Source organism: Cervus canadensis, chromosome 7, assembly GCF_019320065.1.
Source record: "Cervus canadensis isolate Bull #8, Minnesota chromosome 7, ASM1932006v1, whole genome shotgun sequence".
Lineage (NCBI taxonomy): Eukaryota > Metazoa > Chordata > Mammalia > Artiodactyla > Cervidae > Cervus > Cervus canadensis.
Genome location: NC_057392.1, coordinates 43,688,791 through 43,710,124, shown reverse-complemented (window position 1 = coordinate 43,710,124; position 21,334 = coordinate 43,688,791). Strand labels below are relative to the sequence as shown.

Genomic DNA, 21,334 nt, shown 5'->3' with positions numbered 1-21,334 from the left:
GGCTGGATGATTACCAGTTTATTTCCTTTATCTTTTTGGTGGATTACTCCAAAGCACAAAAACATTTTAACTGTTACAATTTAAAGGGTTCTTCCCTCTGAGTTACACTCCTGGCATATCGAGGGACAGATAAAATATAGCAACTTAACACAAAATCTAGACTCATTCTGTAATTTTCAAAAAAACTTAAAATCTAAGAAAAGATGTAAGCGACATTAATTACTCCTGAAAATTACATATTTTAAGACTGTTTAATAACAGCCTTCAAGCACAAAATGAAAGTTATCTACTATGTAATTCTTGGAGAAACACTTAAAATAGAAATAGTCCTCAATTTTAGAATGAGTTTCAGGTCAAGAATTTTTTTAAAAAATACATGACTTTTTTGGAACATAGAAAAAAAAATTTCACCTAGAAATGTATAATTAATAGTGGCTGGAATCCCAGATTAGCCTATAAATAGTCTATGAACTCAATCTATAGTGAAAATTTTGAAAAAGGCCACTGCTCTTATTCTTAGAGGAATGGTTAGAGAAATGTGCCCCACTCCAAATAATTATATTAATGCAACTGTCTGCATACAAATCTTCAATAATGTTAATTTGAAGGTGAATACAGAATCAATGCGGAGAAGGCAATGGCACCCCACTCCAGTACTCTTGCCTGGAAAATCCCATGGATGGAGGAGCCTGGTAGGCTGCAGTCCATGGGGTCGCTAAGAGTCGGACATGACTTCACTTTCACTTTTCACTTTCATGCACTGGAGAAGGAAATGGCAACCCACTCCAGTGTTCTTGCCTGGAGAATCCCAGGCACGGGGGAGCCTGGTGGGCTGCCGTCTTTGGGGTCACACAGAGTCGGACACGACTGAAGCGACTTAGCAGCAGCAGCAGCACAGAAACAATGGGCTTTCTTGGTAGCTGGTCAGTGAAGAATCTGCCTGCAGTGCAGTAGACATGGGTTCGATCCCTGGGTTGGGAAGATCCCCTGGAGAAGGAAATGGCAACCCCTTCCAGGATTTTTGCCTGAAAAATCCTATGGACAGAGGAGACTGGTGGGCTATAGTCCACAGTGTCACAGGAGTCAGAAATGACTTAGTGACTAAACCACAGAATCAGTGAGGAAAGAAAGATATCCTATTTAGAAACCTAAAACATCTCCCATTGGACTAATAAGTATATCATGTCCACTGATGATAGTGAGTAGCAATTATTTTAACCTTAAAGTTACCAGGAAAATATTTTTAATAAAAATATTTGTTAAGAAAAAAATTTCTATTGAGGAACAGAAGAAAGTGAGGGAATTACTCTAAATCTGTTATGTGTTATTCATAGAACTAATATCAAATTACCAGAATTTACCATACCCAATTGCAATCATTAATAATCCCTAAAACTGTTGGAGAAGAAAAAAAAAAACTGCATCCACTGTTTCCTAACAGCCTTTCTCTAATTAATCTCAACTCACACTTCCTCCTCCAGTTATACTGTGGCCTTTCAGAACTATAAGATATTTTGCACATTCTACTATCACAAATAGTTGGTGATTACTTTGACTTTCTTTGATTAGAAGACACATGGAAATAGAGGACAAAAGGATGATAGTGAATAAAGGACACATTGCTGGCTAAAGTGATGACCACACTGGACACAGGATTAAATGGGAAGCATCTAATAGATACAATCAGTCCAGTTCAGTTCAGTCGCTCAGTTGTGTCCGACTCTTTGCGACCCCATGAATCGCAGCACGCCAGGCCTCCCTGTCCATCACCAGTAGATATAATAAACATATTTAAAATGCAATTTTAAGGCAATTTTCAAGAGTTTCTTAAAACCCAACGCCTCACACTTATTGTATGTTTGCTGGACATAGATTACACAAACACAAATCAACAACACATTCTCCTTACACATCACTCATTAGTGTACATTAGGAAATCTAGAGATGGAGTATCACTGGTAGCTTTATAGAGGTGTATTGTATCTAAAAAACACTTTATACTAATTTATGGTAAGTCATGGTAATCAGAGCAGAGACCACTACTGACCCCAAAACAAATAAGCCTAGATGGTAAAGATGATAAAACAGTGAATACAGCACAGAGAACTATATTCAATATCCTATGATAAACCATAATGGAAAAGAAGATTAAAAAAAGAATGCATATATATTTATAACTGAATCACTTTGCTGTACAGCAGAAATTAACACAACACTGTAAATAAACTATACTTCAATAAAAAATAAATAAATACAATGATAAAACACTGAAATAAGTGATAAGAAAAAGCAAATGCTTAAGAACCGAGTGCTACTTCTAAGAAAGAGTTCACAAACCACTAATACAATTAGCTGTTTTTAGAAAATATGTTTAAAAATAATCCCTTTGACATTTATATTTCTGAAGGAAATATACCCTCACATGTAATTTGTAATCAGGAAAATTAAAGTGTGATAACTGAAAAGCATAATCTGCACATAATAAAATAATTACATGTTGGAAAAGAAAGAATGATAAGGTAAGAATGAGGACACATTGAAAGGGGACTATCAGTATGGAGTCTTGAAAGGAGATTTGATTTTACTGATTTTTATCAAGCACAGTGTGGGAAAAAAAAAAAGAGGCATGAGATGTCTCAGAAAAGTAGAGGCTGGTGAAGCAGGGAATCCTGTATGAAAACCACTGTGAATGAAACTGTAAACAGGTCATCTCCTAGTGGGTAATCTGGGAACATCTACCAAATAATGCACTTACTCTTTGATTCAGAAATTCCACTTCTAGAAATTTATCCTACAGCTATGCAGTACATGTATATACAGAACACTCACTGCAATATTGTTTGTAGTATGAAAAGATTAAAAACTAGCTTGATGTCCACCAATTGTGAGTTGGTCGTTTAAAAATTTATCAAACATCCAAACAAAGGTATCCTATGCAACCATTAAAAACGAAACAACTGTATTTGCTGATGGTAATGACAGCAAAAATATATAAAAGAAAAAAGTACAGAAAAGTGTAAGGTATACACACATACACACACACACACACACACACACACACACACACTTGTTTATAAATGTATAGAATTTTCTGGGAAATACCTAAGAAACTGACATTCAGGGTTGCCTCTAGAGAGGGAAATTGGGGGCCACAGGATGGTAGACATTTTTCACTGTATACACTTTTCTGCTTTTTTGAACTTAGTTTTTACTATGTGTCTATTTTACCTATTTAATAAAATAAAAAGAGAAATGTCATTGTAAACTAATTAACTGGCAGCGGATCCAACTCCACTTTATGCAGTTTTGTTAGCTCCCTGACTCAGAAATGGTTATCAGTGTGAGAGCTGACTCACACACCTGCTACATCCAGGAGCCATATAATCCAGCCTTGGGCCAGGATCCTCGACATAAATATTCCACCTCATTTATTAAAATTCTTGTTATATGTAGGATAAGTGGGCTAAGACTGCTGATATAACTTCAGAGGCCAGAAATTTAAAAAAAACCAAGTATGTTCATTCAATTCTCTCATTCTCAGTGTTTGCTTCTTGAATTACTATAAAAATGACCACAAGATTGCTTTATGCTAACTGGATTTGCTGAAATCACTTGTTATTGTAGAAATTAAAGAATCAAAATAATTTACACAGGAAAGGGTTAAATTAAGATCTTCATAATCAGAATGAGGGAAAACTATCTGTGTTAGGGTTGATTTAATATTCTCCCCAGTATTCTGGAACATGTACAAAGTAAAAGCTGATTATTATGAGTCTGAATTTGACTTCCATTTGAATTCTCAGTTTAGAGTCTGATACAGTATCTTTACACACTAGTTTGGCAGATCCAGTGGGTAAAAGTCATCTATTAAAAGTCAGGCAGACAAGATAATTTGCTGCTCATCAGAGGGTTCAAACTACATGATCATTAAATATTTCCATGACTTTCTATAGTACTGATACTAAAATTAAAATAAACTGCCTTTCAATTAAAAAGTCAAGGTAATTTAGTAGAACAAAACACAATGCTGATGCACAATTTTCCTCTATAAAGCTAATAAAATTTCACAGGCCGTAATTTACATTGCCAAAAACAAAGACCTGTGTACCACCAAATACACTTAAATGGATGTTTTTCAAAAACACGAAGATCATAAACCTGAAAGAACTCTTCTCTCCACCCATTTCCAATGACAAACTAAATTACTAGACTTTGGGGAAAGTAAAACTATGTGTGAATACATTTTTATTAGTCAAGACAGTCAAACCTTAGGTGAGTAGCAGTTACAAAACAAATCATAAAATTTCAGAGAACTATTCCTATGGAACATTTAATAAGATTCTCAAGATATCATCAAAAACAATAACAACTTCAAATCTTGGATTTATATAATTTTTGAAACATCTTTTAAAACTGCTTTTAAATATACTGTCATATTTGACCATCCTATTAACTCTTTGAGGCAGGTAAAATAAGATAAAGTAACTGAAGTTCTGAGAGTCAAAATGATTCTTTACAGAATGAGCCACCAGAGAGGCCCAATGTTAGGTTAGCAGGGTTACTAACAAAAGTATAATTAAATCTACAGAATCAAGTGTACTTCCCACCAAGCCACTGTATCAGACTGAAAAAAGTAGTTCTTCTTTTATTTCTTTTATCCAATGGTACTGACACAAAAGGAATGCTTCTCAAATCTGTATTCCACACAAAAAGCTGGAAGTAACTGCACAGAAGACAGATAACAGAATCAAAAATGGAGCACCAAAAGGTTACAGACAAAAACAAAGAACTTTAATCATGATAAATGTAAAATGGGCTCAAGAATTATTGCTTAGGTATAAAAAAGGGAAAACTTAGCTTAAGCTATCTGCAAAATCATTTATCAAGTGCCTTGTATATGCAAGCAGCTATGCTGGAACAGTAAATAGGACACTAACCTCAAATCATTCCTAATCTAAAGGAAAATAACAGACATCAATGGGCTCAGCAGTCATTTATACACACATCATTAAGATAATTCTACTTCACTGTCTCTAAAAGAAGCAAAAAAGGCATGGGGAGACCACAGCCTCCTACCATTAGGTGCCAAGTGCAGCCGTGGACAGAGGAGCCTGGTGGGCTCCAGTCTACAGGATCACAAAAGAGTTGGACACGACTAAAAAGACTAAACAACAACAAAAGCAGCAGGGAAAGTGCTAAATTCTAGTAATACTGTTTAAGGAGGGTCCTGACAAGCTATGGTAGGTTTAGAAGACAGTGACTAAGCTAGCTAGTGGCATGGAATCCATGTATGAGAAAAGGTTATGAGAATTGGGGAATGTTTAGATTAACGGCTAATGGAGACATGACGGGTATCTTCAACTGTTCTGAGAGCTGCTAATGGAAGTGGAATGTGGCCAAGTTGCTCTGTGGGAGATGTGTTGCTCCAAATGAGTTACAGATTGATAGGAAGAAAATTTCCTAGGATCCAGAGCTAACTAACAAGGGAGGTTTTCAAGCAGCTAATGCAACTCAATACCAGAAAAATGATCCAATCAAAAAGTGGGCAGAAGACCTAAACAGACATTTCTCCAAAGAACACATACCAGTAGATAATAAACACATGAAAAGATGCTCAACATACCTCATTATTAGAGAACTGCAAATCAAAACTACAATGAGATATTACTTCACACTGGTCAGAATGTTCATCATCAAAAAAAATCTGCAACCAATAAAAGCTAGAGAGAGTGTGGAGAAAAGGGAACCTTTTTGCAAAAGGTTGGTGGGAATATAAATTGATACAGCCACTATGGAGGACAGCATGGAGATTCCTTAAAAAACTAGGAATAAAACTATCATCTGACCCAACAATCCCACCATTGGGCATATACCCTGAGAGAATCATAAATGAAAAAGACACATGGACCCCAATGTTCACTGCAGCACTATTTACAATAGCTAGAACACGGAAGCAACGTGGACGTCCACTGACAGATGAATGGATGAAGAAGCTGTGGTACATATATATATATATACAGTGGAATATTACTCAGCCATAAAAAGGAATGCATTTGAGCCAGTTCTAATGAGGTAGATGGACATAGAGTCTATCATAGAGAGTAAATATACGGCTCAGGAGCGCAGCCGAGAGGAGCTACCCTGCACCGAGGGCAGGGGCGGTGGCCCAAGAGGAGCTACCCCGCATCAGAGGTAAAGAGCAGTGGCTGCGCTTTGCTGGAGCAGCCGTGAAGAGAGACCCCACGTTCAAGGTAAGAGAAACCCAAGTAAGACGGTAGGCACTGAGAGAGGGGATCAGAGGGCAGACAGACTGAAACTACAATCACAGACAACTATCCAATCTGATCACACGGACCACAGCCTTGTCTAACTCAATGAAACTAAGCCATGCCGTGTGGGGCCACCAAAGACAGCTGGGTCATGGTGGAGAGGTCTGACAGAATGTGGTCCACTGGAGAAGGGAATGGCAAGCCACCTCAGTATTCTTGCCTTGAGAACCCCATGAACAGTATGAAAAGGCAAAAAGATAGGACACTGAGGATGAACCCCCCCAGGTCGGTAGGTGCCCAATATGTTACTGGAGATCAGTGGAGAAATAACTCCAGAAAGAATGAAGGGATGGAGCCAAAGCAAAAACAATAGCCAGTTGTGAATGGGACTGGTGATGGAAACCTGTATGCAGGTTTCAATGCTATAAAGAGAAATATTGCAAAGGAACCTGGGATGTTAGGTTCATGAATCAAGGCAAATTGGAAGTGGTCAAACAGGAGATGACAAGAGTGAGTATCAACATTCTAGGAATCAGTGAACTAAAATGGACTGGAATGGATGAATTTAACTCAGATGACTGTTGTATCTACTACTGTGGGCAGGAATCCCTTGGAAGAAATGGAGTAGCCATCATAGTCAACAAAAGAGTCTGAAATGCAATACTTGGATGCAATCTCAAAAACGACAGAATGATCTCTGTTCGTTTCCAAGGCAAATCATTCAGTATCACGGTAATCCAAGTCTATGCCCCGACCAGTAACGCTGAAGAAGCTGAAGTTGAACAGTTCTATGAAGACCTACAAGACCTTCTAGAATTAACACCCAAAAAAGATGTCCTTTTCATTATAGGGGACTGGAATGCAAAAGTAGGAAGTCAAGAAACACCTGGAGTAACAGGCAAATTTGACCTTGGAGTACAGAATGAAGCAGGGCAAAAGTTAATAGAGTTCTGCCAAGAGAATGCACTGGTCATAAAAAACACCCTCTTCCAACAACACAAGAGAAGACTCTACACATGGACATCACCAGATGGTCAACACCAAAATGAGACTGATACATTCTTTGCAGCCAAAGATGGAGAAGCTCTAAACAATCAGCAAAAACAAGACTGGGAGCTGACTGTGGCTCAGATCATGAACTCCTTATTGCCAAATTCAGACTTAAATTGAAGAAAGTGGAGAAAACCACTAGACCATTCAGGTATGACCTAAATCAAATCCCTTACGATTATACAGTAGAAGCAACAAATAGATTCAAGGGACTAGATCTGATAGACAGAGTGCCTGATGAACTATGGATGGAGGTTTGTGACAGTGTATAGGAGACAGGAATCAAGACTATCCCCAAGAAGAAGAAATGCAAAAAAGCAATGGTTGTTTGAGGAGGCCTTACAGATAGCTGTGATAAGAAGGGAAGTGAAAAGTAAAGGAGCAAAGGAAAGATATACCCATTTGAATGCAGAGTTCCAAAGAATAGCAAGGAGAGATAAGAAAGCCTTCCTCAGTAATCAATGCAAAGAAATAGAGGAAAACAATAGAATGGGAAAGACTAGAGATCTTTTCAAGAAAATTAGAGATAGCAAGGGAACATTTCATGCAAAGATGGGCACAATAAAGGACAGAAATGGTATGGACCTAACAGAAGCAGAAGATATTAAAAGAGGTGGCAAGAATACACAGATGAACTGTACAAAGAAGATATTCATGACCCAGATAATCATGATGGTGTGATCACTCACCTGGAGCCAGACATCCTTGAATGTGAAGTCAAGTGGGCCTTAGGAAGCATCACTACAAACAAAGCTAGTGGAGGTGATGGAATACCAGTTGAGCTATTTCAAATCCTGAAAGATGATGCTATGAAAGTGCTGCACTCAATATGCCAGCAAATTTGGAAAACTCAGCAGTGGCCCCAGGATTGGAAGAGGTCAGCTTTCATTCCAATCCCAAAGAAAGGCAAAGCCAAAGAATGCTCAAACTACTGCACAATTGCACTCATCTCACACGCTAGTAAAGTAATGCTTAAAATTCTCCAAGTCAGGCTTTAGCAATACATGAACCGTGAACTTCCAGATATTTAAGCCAGTTTTAGAAAAGGCAGAGGAACCAAAGATCAAATTGCCAACACCCGCTGGATCATCAAAAAAGCAAGAGAGTTCCAGAAAAACATATATTTCTGCTTTATTGACTATGCCAAAGCCTTTGACTGTGTGGATCACAACAAACTGTGGAAAATTCTTCAAGAGATGGGAATACCAGACCACCTGACTTGCCTCTTGAGAAACCTGTATGCAGGTCAGGAAGCAACAGTTAGAACTGGACATGGAACAACAGACTGGTTCCAAATAGGAAAAGGAGTATGTCAAGGCTGTATATTGTCACCCTACTTATTTAACTTATATGCAGAGTACATCATGAGAAATGCTGGGTTGGAGGAAGCACAAGCTGGAATCAAGATTGCTGGGAGAAATATCAATAACCTCAGATATGCAGATGACACCACCCTTATGGCAGAAAGTGAAGAAGAACTAAAGAGCCTCTTGATGAAAGTGAAAGAGGAGAGTGAAAAAGTTGGCTTAAAGCTCAACATTCAGAAAACTAAGATCATGGCATCTGGTCCCATCACTTCATGGCAAATAGATGGGGAAACAGTGGAAACAGTGGCTGACTTTATTTTTCTGGGCTCCAAAATCACTGCAGATGGTGATTGCAGCCATGAAATTAAAAGACGCTTACTCCTTGGAAGGAAAGTTATGACCAACCTAGACAGAATATTAAAAAGCAGAGACATTATTTTGCCAACAAAGGTCCGTCTAGTCAAGGCTATGGTTTGTCCAGTGGTTATGTATGGATGTGAGAGTTAGACTATAAAGAAAGCTGAGCGCCGAAGAATTGATGCTTTTAAACTGTGGTGTTGGAGAAGACTCTTGAGAGTCCCTTGGACTGCAAGGAGATCCAACCAGTCCATCCTAAAGGAGATCAGTCCTGGGTGTTCATTGGAAGGACTGATGCTGAAGCTGAAACTCCAGTACTTTGGCCACCTGATGCGAAGAGCTGACTCATTTGAAAAGACCCTGATGCTGGGAAAGATTGAGGGCAGGAGGAGAAGGGGATGACAGAGGATGAGATGGTTGGATGGCATCACCGACTAGGTGGACATGGGTTTGGGTGATCTCCGGGAGTTGGTGATGGACAAGGAGGCCTGGTGTGCTGCGGTTCATGGAGTCACAAAAGAGTCAGACACGACTGAGCGACTGAACTGAACTGATACAGAGTCAAATAAATCAGAAAGAGAAAAATAATTATCATATATTAACACACATATATGGAATCTAGAAAGATGGTACTGACGAACCTATCTGCAGGGCAGCAATGGAGGCACAGACATAGAGAACAGACTCGTTGACACAGTGGGGGGAAGAAGAGGGTGAGATGAATGGAGAGAGTGGCATGGAAACATATACACTATCATATGTAAAACAGATAGCCAATGGGAATTTGCTGTCTGACTCAGGGAACTCAGACTGGTGCTCTGAGACAACCTAGACAGGTGCGATGGGGTGGAGGTGGGAGGGAGGTTCAAGAAGGAGGGGACATATGTATACCCATGGCTGATTCATGTTGATGTATGGCAGAAACCAACACAACACTGTAATTATCCTTCAATTAAAAGTAAATTTTTTAAAAGGGAGGTTTTCATTAAAGTTGTGGTCATATGAACATATATCTGGGTTGTAATGGAAGAGCTCATTTATTGAATAAGTTATGTCAGATGATGACTAAGGTTCATTTAAGCAGATCAATAACAAATTTAGATACATGTAGGTGGAAAGCTTAACCAGGATATTAAAAACAAAATCTTAAAGGTACTTCATAGAGGATAATAACAGAAATTTTTTTACAGTTTTATTAAGAAGCATTATAAATATGAAATAAGGATTATAAAATAACAATATTTTATCATAAATTATTTTAAGGATTAGAATCAAGAAATTTCCCTAAAGAATAGGTTTATTAACATTAATACACTTTATTGGATAAATTTTTAATATTGTGCATATGGACTGAATTTTTATTTCATGATAAAAGTTAGGAAACTTAACTAGGAATTATTATAGATTAGACCTTTATTAAAAATACTTATAAAAACTAAAACTTGACATTGCAAGTGAAAATACTCCTTTTAGAAATAAAGATATATATGTAAAGACAAATGGTAAACATTCAAAAGTTTGCTAACTACTGTTCCTCATACATTTTGAGCATATTGAATATATAGAATACATATGTATGTTTATATATACACACATACTAATACACATTTCTATATCACTGAACTGTGCCTTTCAACTTAGCCTCCCATTTTCTTCCAAAAAATGACTGCTGTGGCCTTAATGACCTATCACTAATTTAAACATGCAATACATGAAAGGGTTTCAAAAGAGGAGGGGGCATATTTTGCTGCAGTATTCATTCATGGTGATGGTTTTCTTTCTGCATGTTATTAATTTGTGTGTGTCTCTCGTTTAGACCCTTTGTTGGCAGAATTCAGTCCTATAAAGACTAACTGTTATGTTTACAGTCCGTTATGGCTTGAAAGCATAGTTATTATCTTGCAGAAATGAAGCACACTAATAATAATAATCCTCTATTAATAATAATAATAACTAATAATCCTCTGAAAAAGTGGGCCCAGAGTAGACTGGTTGGGAAATGAGACAACCTAAGTTGAGGTTTATCAGCAACTTTTAAGATCCCAAAGAATGATGTTGGTCCTGCAGAAGGCAATGTACTATTAAATCATGGAACACTTACCATCTGGTCAAACCCTCCACCTTCAAGAAACACAGGTTCTACCCGAAGACTTGTTTCCCTTGAAAATCTCCATGGATGAACATTACAAGACCTTCTTCAGTAAGAAGCATTTCGCTGAGCCTTTCAGAAATCCATTCTCATCTTTTAATCCCTGTTCTATTTTTGCCCCTTAATCAGTCACCAACATGAGTAATTCACTTTTAGTTCATAAAACTGAAAATAATAATTCACTACTTAGCCTTCTTTCTTTAAAGCTTAAAATCTCTAATTTCCTTAATAATGTGCATTTCTTTAATTATGCTCATCACCCCTTGTCTGAGTTTTCTCATTTCCCCTCATTTTTTGGGCAAGTTTGTTTTTATCTCTTTGCATGCTATTAAAATGGGACATAATTATCTTAACAAAGGTAAAATGCATGAAAATACATTAAGAGGATTACTCTCTAGTCTATACATTTCACATGATTTTCAATACAAACAAATACATTTCCTTTCTTCAATTACCATTTGATGTCAGCTTTTAGTGGGCTATCACCCTCAAGGGGTTTCTGTCTAGCTAATCATCTCCCCCTTATGCCCCCCTACCCATTATCACCACCTCGGCATTCTAGTAACTTGCATTAAAGAACTTCTCCCAAAGCATCTTCTGTTAAACAGTTAAAGTACATTGTTTCAACAAACTCAATACCAAAGTGCTAACATTTTTCAAAATGTCATTTTCAAAGTACTCATCTGTTCAGTGAAAAATGACATGTGAATTGCGGCTAGCAAGGCTAGACAGCTATTTCTCAGATAATGTGAATAATGTATTTTCATAGTTTTGTTTATAGCGTTAAGATTCAAGATTTCGAAACTCGTCTAATCATGAGCTTATTTATTTCCCTATTACAGCTAATTCAATTAATGAAGACATAATATGATATTAAATATTGAGTTTCCCTACAGAAATATTAGAAGCATACCACTGAGAACCTTCAAGAGGATGTTTGTACATGTATGAAAATAGTACACCTTGAGATAGAATGGAATAATCCAGTTTTTCTTCTGAAGAGATGGTAACAGTAACATCAAGATCAGTGAACTACCAAAAAATTCCATTAGAAGGTTCTAGCAGTAGTAGCACTTATAACACATGGGTTGAACAAAATTATAGCTTTTAATTTATTATGTTGTTATAATTAATGTGTATATTTTCAAATACTTTTCATGTAGATTCTTCTGATTTATAAAAAGCAATAGTAGAAATACTAATTTTGCTAGAAACTGGAAAAAGACTAGACATTTCCCTGATTAAAAAAAAAGAATGACTCTGGTTAAAAAAAAAGAAACATGAAATTGCCATCACTGACTTGAAATATCAGCCTAAAGGTCTAGATGTGTCTATAATTAGATTTTGTAATAACTTCCCTTTCATCAAAACTTTTTACTTAAAAGGAATTAGGTCAGACTTCTACAAAGGCAGTAAGAAAGAGAATGTGTGACAGATTTATTCAAATTCTCCATTGTTCTATTAAAATATGCCCTTTGACCTTCCTATAGCTAGTGCTGAATAATAAAGAGTGGCCAAGCTTCCTGACTATTATTGGCAGTAAGTCATACGTATTGAGATTCAAAATGGAGACAAAATATACTTCATTCATTCATTCACTCATTCATTCATTACTCAGGGCTTGTGCTAGGTACTAGGGTGGAGCTGGGATCAGAATTTATAAGGCAAAAGTCCATGCTCCATGTTTCCAGGCTGATACGAAGATAAGACATACTAACTGCTAAGTATTGGGAAAGAGAAAACAATACTCTGATAATTCAGAGAATGTATGTGAACAAATCTAGTCTTAATTCAGTATATTTGTAAGTTAAAAATGCATCATTCGGGAGCTTCTAAGTGACATTAATAAACGGACATTTGAAAACAGGAGAATTTATGAATTCAGTGGTTTGGACATCTACCTCAAACTCAATTTCTCAATTCTAGCCTTGGTTTATTTCAGAATTCTGCTTTCCTTTCTGTCCAACATAATTTTTAAGGACAGAATGGGAAAATAAGTATTGACTGGGATCAATTACATCAATTTCCTTTAAAGATTTAAAAAGATGCATAGTTTTCAAATATATAGATATATATGCTTTCTGATTATAAAAGTAAAACAAGCTCATTGTTACAAGTCCAGACAAAAATGGAGGTGAAAACTAAATTTATAATGCTGCCATCCAGAGATTAAACTGTTAATTTTATCAGGTTAAATAGAAAATATAGGATATTCAATGAACATACTATCTTATAATGAATATTCCACACTTAATTCAAGGAAAAAAGTCTGTTCATCATGTACTCATGACTGTGTTCTTGTGAAATCTAACAGATGCATACTTGACATACAGTATCACAAAAAACTTTTGAGTGTAATGCCATGAACAAGAAGAATTGTAAACTAAAACTGTTCCACCAGAATGTTGAATAACTGCTAAATTTGAAACTACACCAGAATAAAAAAAAATTTCTGGCTCAGAATACTTGCCAAAATTGCTCAAAACCCTAATGAAGGAATGTTAGTATATTAAAAGTGTGAAGTATCCAAAAAAGATTACTCTGGACAACTGGGATTTATAGGCAAAGCAATAAACATTGAGAAGAGGGAATACTGGCAGGATGTACAGAGCAGAGGTTTCCAATCTTCCTTCTCAGCACCATTTGTATCTCACTAATTTTTTAGTGTTGCCTCAAAGTCAAAGAAAATAGCTAACAATTCTGTTAATTACATGGTTAGGCTCAAACAATTTAATAAATAAATAAATAAATATATATATATATATACACACATGTCTTAATAATTTAGTAGCCATTAAAAAAATAATATCCACCTATTAAAAGAAATGGGTCTTTATTTCATTTTTAAATAGCCACAGCTGGGTTGGTACAGTTTGGTAATGGTGGGTATATCTTATCCCACTGCTCTCTTGTCACTACACTCACTCCTAAATAAATGGTTGTCTTTGAAAGATTTGATGCCTCTGATGTGCAAACTTCTGATCTTTTTATTACACAGCATGTAAATCCAACTTGGGATATATAATATACATTAATTACATGCAGCCAAAAGGAATCATCCTCTTATGCATGGAGTCTCATGGAATGTCCATGCCACTGGGTAACAGGTCCCCACAGAGCCACTCTCAGACTCCCCTATATTCCTATCCATATAAGTGCTTGTTATAATAAATAAGCCTACAGTCTACCTTTATAACAAATAATCCCATAATTAAACATATAATCTAAAAAGTAGCTGAATATTACTTGCAAATGGAATAAAAAATATGCATTTTAAACAATCTTTTGTTAAAGCAAAGAAGCAACAACAGAGCCCTCTTGGCTTATAAAATAATCTGTCAAAGTAATTCTAAAAAGATCCCGTGGCAGGCAGAATAATGTTCCCTCCTTCCCCTAAAAGATATTCATGTGTGAGATCCTGGAATCTGTGAATAGGTTATACATGGCAAAAAAGGATTCAGGCTGCAGATGGAATTAAGGATTCTAATCAGCTGACTTTAAAACTGGAAGATTATCTTGGATTATCCGGGTAAACCCAATGTAATCACAAGGATCCTTAAAAGTGGAAGGAGGCAGAATATGATGTTTAGAGGGAAGGAAGGAACAAATGATGAAGGAAGGATTTGTAAGGAAAAAACAGATGATGCAGTATGAGGACTTGACCTGCTATTGCTAGCTTTACAGACAGAGGAAGGGAGCCACAAGCCAAGGAATATGGACAGCCTCTAAAAGTTAGAGAAGGCAAGGAAACAAATTCTTCCCTAGAGTCTGCCCACATTTTGACTTTAGCCTAGTGAGATTCAAGCTCACTTCTAACTTACAGAAATGTAAGATAATAAATTTGTGTTGTTTTTTTTTAAGTCACTACATTTGCAATGTGGTTTTTCCAGTAGTCATGTATGGGTGTGAGAGTTGGACCAAAAAGAAGGCTGAAGGCCAAAGAATTGACACTTTTGAACTATGGTGCTGGAGAAGATTCTTGAGAGTCCCTTGGACTGCAAGGAGATCAAACCGGTCAATTCTAAAGGAAATCAACCCTGAATATTCATTGGAAGGACTGATGCTAAAGCTGAAGTTCCAATACTTTGGCCACCTGATGTGAAGAGTTGACTCACTGGAAAAGACCCTGATGCTGGGGGAAATTGAGGGCAAGAGGAGAAGGAGCGACAGAGGATGAGATGGTTGGATGGCATCACTGAAATCAATGGATATGAGTGTGAGGAAACTCAGTGAGTTAGTGATGGACAGAGAAGCCTGGCAGGCTGCTGTTCACGGGGTTGCAAAGAATCAGACGTGACTTAGTGACTGAACAACAACAACATTTGTGGTAACTTATTAATAGCAGCCACGGAAAGATTAATATAGATTCCCAAATGATACTAATAACAGTCAGAAACAACTGCAGTTATAAATGTTTCAGGTCAACTGGATGAGCTAACAATATGTAAATTGCCAATATTGTATTCCTTGGCTAACCACACCAAGAAAAAAAGAGAGAGGACTCAAATAAATAAAATCAGAAATGAAAGAGATGTTATAACTGATATCAGAAACACAAAGGATAAGAGACTACTATAATACAATTATATGCCAACAAAATAGACAACCTAGAAGAAATGGGTAAATTCCTAGAAATATACAACCTACAAAGCCTGAATCATGATGAAATAGAAAATCTGAACAGATAAACTGCTAGCAAAAAAGACTGGATCAATAATCAAAAACCTCTCAACAAACAAAAGTCCATGACCAAAATCCTTCACTAATGAATTCTATGAAACTTTCAAAGGAGAACTAAAACAATTCCTTTTTAAACTCTTCCAAAAAATAGAAGAGGGGGAAATTTCTAAATACATTTTAAAAGGCCAACATCGCCCTGATACCAAAACCAAACAAGGATGCCACAAAAAAAGAAAATTACAGACCAATATCCCTGCTGAATATAGACGCAAAAACCCTCAACAAAATATTAGTAAACCAAATTTAACAATAAATTAAAAGGACCATAAACCATAATCAAGTGGGATTTATTCGAGGGATCCAAGACTGGTTCAACATCTGCAAATCAGTTAATGTTAACCACCATGTTAACAAAATGAAGAGTGAAAAACCATGTGGTTATCTCGATATAGAGAGAAAAAGCACTTGACAAAATTCAACATCCACTTATGATAAAAATTCTTAACAAAGAAGGTATAGAGGGAATGTATCTCAACATAACAAAGGCTATATATGACAAGATCACAGTTAACATTATAATCAATGGTAAAAAGCTGAAAGTTTTTCCTCTAAGATCAGGAATAAGACAAGGATTCCTGCTCTCCCCACTTTTATTCAACATAGTATTTGGAAGTCCTAGTCACAACAATTGGACAAGGAAAAAAAAGGCATCTAAACAGAGAAGGAAGAAGCAAAACTGACTATTTGCAAATGACATGATATTATACATAGAAAATCCTGAAGATGCCATCAAAAACTGTTAGAACTAATAAATTTAGTAAAATTGTAGGCTACAAGATCAACACAAAACCCTTCATTTCTCTATACTAGTAATAAACTATCTGAAAGAGAAATGAGGGAAAAAAATTCCATTTACAATTATAACAAAAGAATAAAATATCTAGGAATAAGCTTAACTAAGGAGGTGAAAGGTCTGTATACTGAAAACTATATGACATTAATTAAAGAAACTGAAGAAGACACAAATAAGTGGACAGATATTCTGTGCTCAGAGATTGGAAGAATAACTATTGTTAAAACGTCCATACTACCCAAAGCAATGTATAGATTCAATGCAATAGCTATCAAACTTCCAATGGCATTTTTTATAGAAATAGAACAAACAATCCTAAAATTTGTGAGGAACCACAGAAGACCCTGGATAGCTAAAGCAATCTTGAAAAAAAGGAACAAAGCTGGAGGCATCACATGCCCTGATTTCAAACTATACAACAAAGCTAGAGTAATTAAAATAGTATGGTACTAGCATAAAAATACAGACACAGATGGATGGAACAGAACAGAGAGCCCAGAATAAAACCTGTACACTTACAGTCAATTAATTTACAACAAAAAAGCCAGGAATATACAATGGGGAAGAACAGTCTCTTCAAAAAATTATATTGGGAAAATGGTACAACCACATGCAAAAGAATGAAATTGGATCACTATCTTACACCATACACAAAAATTAACACAAAATCAGAGACTTGAATCCATAAAACCTTGAAATCATAACTTGAATCCATAAGACCTGAAACCATAAAACTCCTAAAATATAAGAGAGACAGTAAGCCCCTTGACACAGGTCTTGGCAATAATTTTTTGATTTTGACACCAAAAGAACAAAAGTGAAAGTTAACAACTGAGACTACATCAAATTAAGAAGCTTCTGCACAGCAAAGGAAGCTATCAACAAATGAAAAGGCAACCTACTGAATGGAAGAAAATAACTGCAAACCATTTATCTGATAAGGGGCTAATATCTAGAATATACCAAGAATTCATACATTTCAGTACTAAAAAGCAAACAATGCAATAAAAATGGGCAGAAGATCTGAATACTCATTTTTCCAAAGAAGACATACAGATGGCCAACAGACACGTAAAAGAAACTCAGTATCATGAATCATCAGAGAAACATGAATCAAAATCACAATGAAATATCACTCCACACCTGTCAGAATGGCTATTGCCAATAAGATAAGAAATAAGTGTTGGCAAGGATGTGGAGAAAAGCGAACCCTTGTGTACTGTTGGTGGGGATGCAAATTAGTGCAGCCACTATGGAAAACAGTACTTAGGTTCCTCAAAAACTAAAATTAGAACTACCATTTGATCCAGCAATCTCATTTCTTATCTGAGGAACTGAAATCATTAGCTCAAAAGGATAGCCATACCCCCATGTTCATTGCAGCACTATTTACAGTAGCCAAGATACGGAAGCAACCTAATCCTAACAATGGGTAAATTGTAGAAAAGATATGCAATAGAATATTACTCAGGCATAAAGAAAAAAATCTTGCCAATTGTGACATGTTTTGATCTTGAGGATATTACGCTAAGCGAAGTAAGTCAGATAGAGAAAGACAAATACTGTATGATCTCTCTTGTATGTGGAATTAAAAACAAACAAAAAAACAAAAACCACAAAAACCAAGGTCATAGAAACAGAGAAGAGATTGGTGGCTGCAAGAGGTCGGGGTGGGAGAAATAGTGAACTTTTTTTTTCTTCTGTTTTTAGTTTATATAGATTGAATAAAAAGTTTTTAAAAGCCTAACTATAAAATAAACCTATAGGTGTTCATTCAAAGAATTTTACTGGTATGTACTTGAAACATAGCTTTTTGTCTTTGTTCATTTTCCTTCCTGTTTAACAATGATGTATAGCCCCACTCCAGTACTCTTGCCTGGAAAATCCCATGGACAAAGGAGCCTGGTAGGCTGCAGTCCATGGGGTCGCTAGGAGTTGGATACGACTGAGCGACTTCACTTTCACTTTTCACTTTCATGCATTGGAGAAGGAAATGGCAACCTACTCCAGTGTTCTTGCCTGGAGAATCCCAGGGAAGGGGGAGCCTGGTGGGCTACTGTCTATGGGGTCACACAGAGTTGGACACGACTGAAGTGACTTAGCAGCAGCAGCAGCAATGGCTATACAGAAGATAAAAATCTTTGTATTATGCTCTGATACGATCTTCCAAGCTATGTAAGCTTAGGCAAAATATTATACATTTCCATATGCAAAATACCAATGGGAATATTTTCAGTTCCTTCTTAGATGGGATTATGGTCTGATGGCTGGACAAGGAAGACCTTTTCTGTATATTTAACAATTACTCATGGAAAAAGCCCTACTGTCAGTGTATATATGCTTTTATAAACTGAAAATATTCATTCAAAATTCAAAACAATCTGTGTTTACCTGTGGTTAAAGGCAGGTGTGTGATGCTGTTCAAACAGGTCAGGGTGAACCACGTGGATGAGAGTGTAGCCCCAGAAAAGAGGAGGAGCAGAATTAGTTTCAGCATACCCCTGATAAAATCTGCAAACCTGAAAAGAAACAATGTATTAATCCTAGCTGGATTTTTAAAATACTCTTTACATCAATGACACACTGTCATTAAACAACAATATCTTGAAATATTTCAATGCATCTTTTAAAAGCAAGTCTTTATGTTTTTAAAAACTGATACATTTTATGTATTTGTGTGCATGAGTATCTGTATGTGATAAATGTTGCTCTGTGATTTTTCTTTTATAAAACACATAAAATGTGATCTGTTATGTATCTATTAATATAAATTACAGGATAGATTCTGAGTTTTTAATTGCCACTTTTACTTTCTTTAAATATTTTTCTATAATTTCCAAATATCCAGTAATGAGCACATAATGTCCTAGTCTTAGAAAATGGGCCAATGTTGATAAAAACTTACAAAGACAGCTCTCCCAAAATTCAAAGTCACTTAGAGCCAAATACAAATCCTTACATCAGAGCCTTGGGGCCCTTCTTATATGATCTGGTTTCTGCCCCCACTTTCCCTTTGCCTTTCTATTCTTTGCTTGCACAGCCCTGCTTCTGCTTCTCCTACATACTAAGGTTGTTTCCCATGGCAGCTGCAGCTTCTGCCCCTGTCCTGGAATGCTGGCATCTCCAGACTGTCACATGACTTACTCCTGCTTACTCCTTAGGTCATTCAGGTCTCAGTTCAGGAAGGCTCTCCATGCTCATGGCCCTCCCCACCCCATCCTCACACTCTTTATTTTCTCCATAGCATTTATTGAAATATCTCTTGCTTTTGCATTTATTGTTTTTCTTCCCTCTCAGACTGTATGGTTTGTAAGAGCAAGAACATACCTCTAGAATAGTGAATTTATTCTACAAAATTTTTTCATGTTTCATAGCATTTTAAATTCTTAAAAATCCTGCTTTGTCTTGAATTAACATGAAACTCCTGGTAGAGATACTTACTATTTAGTCATGACCAAAAACCTGTCCATTTGCCAATTGTTTTTCCTCATCTGCTGATGAACCACTGATTGTATAAGCACAATTGCCTGGCTCTGTCTGTACACAACTTACTCTGTCCTTCAGAATTGTTCCTATTGTAGAAAATCTGATCCCATCACAAATATAACATTTACCATGTTTTCTCTTTGCTTTTGTAAAATAAATGTTAATTTCTATTGTAATGATATGACTTGCAATACTCTCTTTCATTTTGCACTTATTTGACATGACGTGGTTAGTCATGTTTGTAGTGTTATCTAGACTAAAATGACTTCCTATGAGAGCTGATGCCATCTTTTGGTGGGAAAAATGGATGCACCTTTCTTTGCCCAGTGACTGGTTAGTTCTCTACTATGAAAGTTGATAAAGAAAATTCTTATGTACTCCGAAAAATGTTCCACAGCTTGATGAAAATGCTCCTCAAGAAAATCCAAAAGCTTTGTGTTAATTCTATGCTCATTACTTTTTTGATTTATATTAAGTGATGTGGCATGAACTTACTGGTGAGATAGGCAGATGGCTGGTATGAAAGAATAAAACAGTTTTCTGGTACAACCAGTTGAGTGAAGTTGAACAGTTACTAAGTTTTCCAGGGCCTGATCACATAAGACTAAACTGACCACTCTGGTCCACCAATTTTGGAGACCTAGTCCTTTCAAATGGGCTAATACCATCAAAGTGTACTGTTAAGACCAAAATAGCACATTTAGTAGTAACCTTTAGTAGTGTGTGAAAATGAAAGTGTTAGTCGCTCAGTTGTGTCTGACTCCTTGCAATGCCATGAACTGTAGCCTGCCAGGCTCCTCTGTCCATGGAATTCTCTAGGCAAGAATACTGGAGTGGGTTGCCATTCCCTTCTCCAGGGGGATCTTCCCTACGCAGGAATGAAACCTGGGTCTTCTGCATTGCAGGCGTACTCTTTACCATCTGAACCACCAGGGAAAGCCCAACCTTTAGTAACATAATCACACACATGAAAAAACCACCACCTAAAGCACTCATGTCTATAAGGAGATTCCATTCTAGGGACCCCAAAAAGGCTGTTTTGAATATAATTTAAAAATTGATTTTAGGCTTAGGAGATATTACAATTGACTTTGGATTCCAGAGTAAGGGCTGTACTTTTTTAAAACTTTCATTTCAACAATTTAAAAACAGAAATGTCCTCATTCTAATTTTTCCCTCTAGT

The 21,334-nt window shown here is 36.5% G+C and overlaps 1 protein-coding gene across 1 annotated transcript in view; it reads right to left on the bottom strand.

The window, feature by feature from the left end:
* The window catches only part of SLC49A4 (solute carrier family 49 member 4), an 84,647-nt gene that overhangs the window by 8,188 nt on the left and 55,125 nt on the right, over positions 1 to 21,334 (bottom strand). The window contains exon 7 of the mRNA XM_043473143.1: positions 19,057 to 19,184. Coding sequence (XP_043329078.1) covers positions 19,057 to 19,184 — 128 coding nt within the window. The remainder of the gene's footprint in view (positions 1 to 19,056; positions 19,185 to 21,334) is intronic.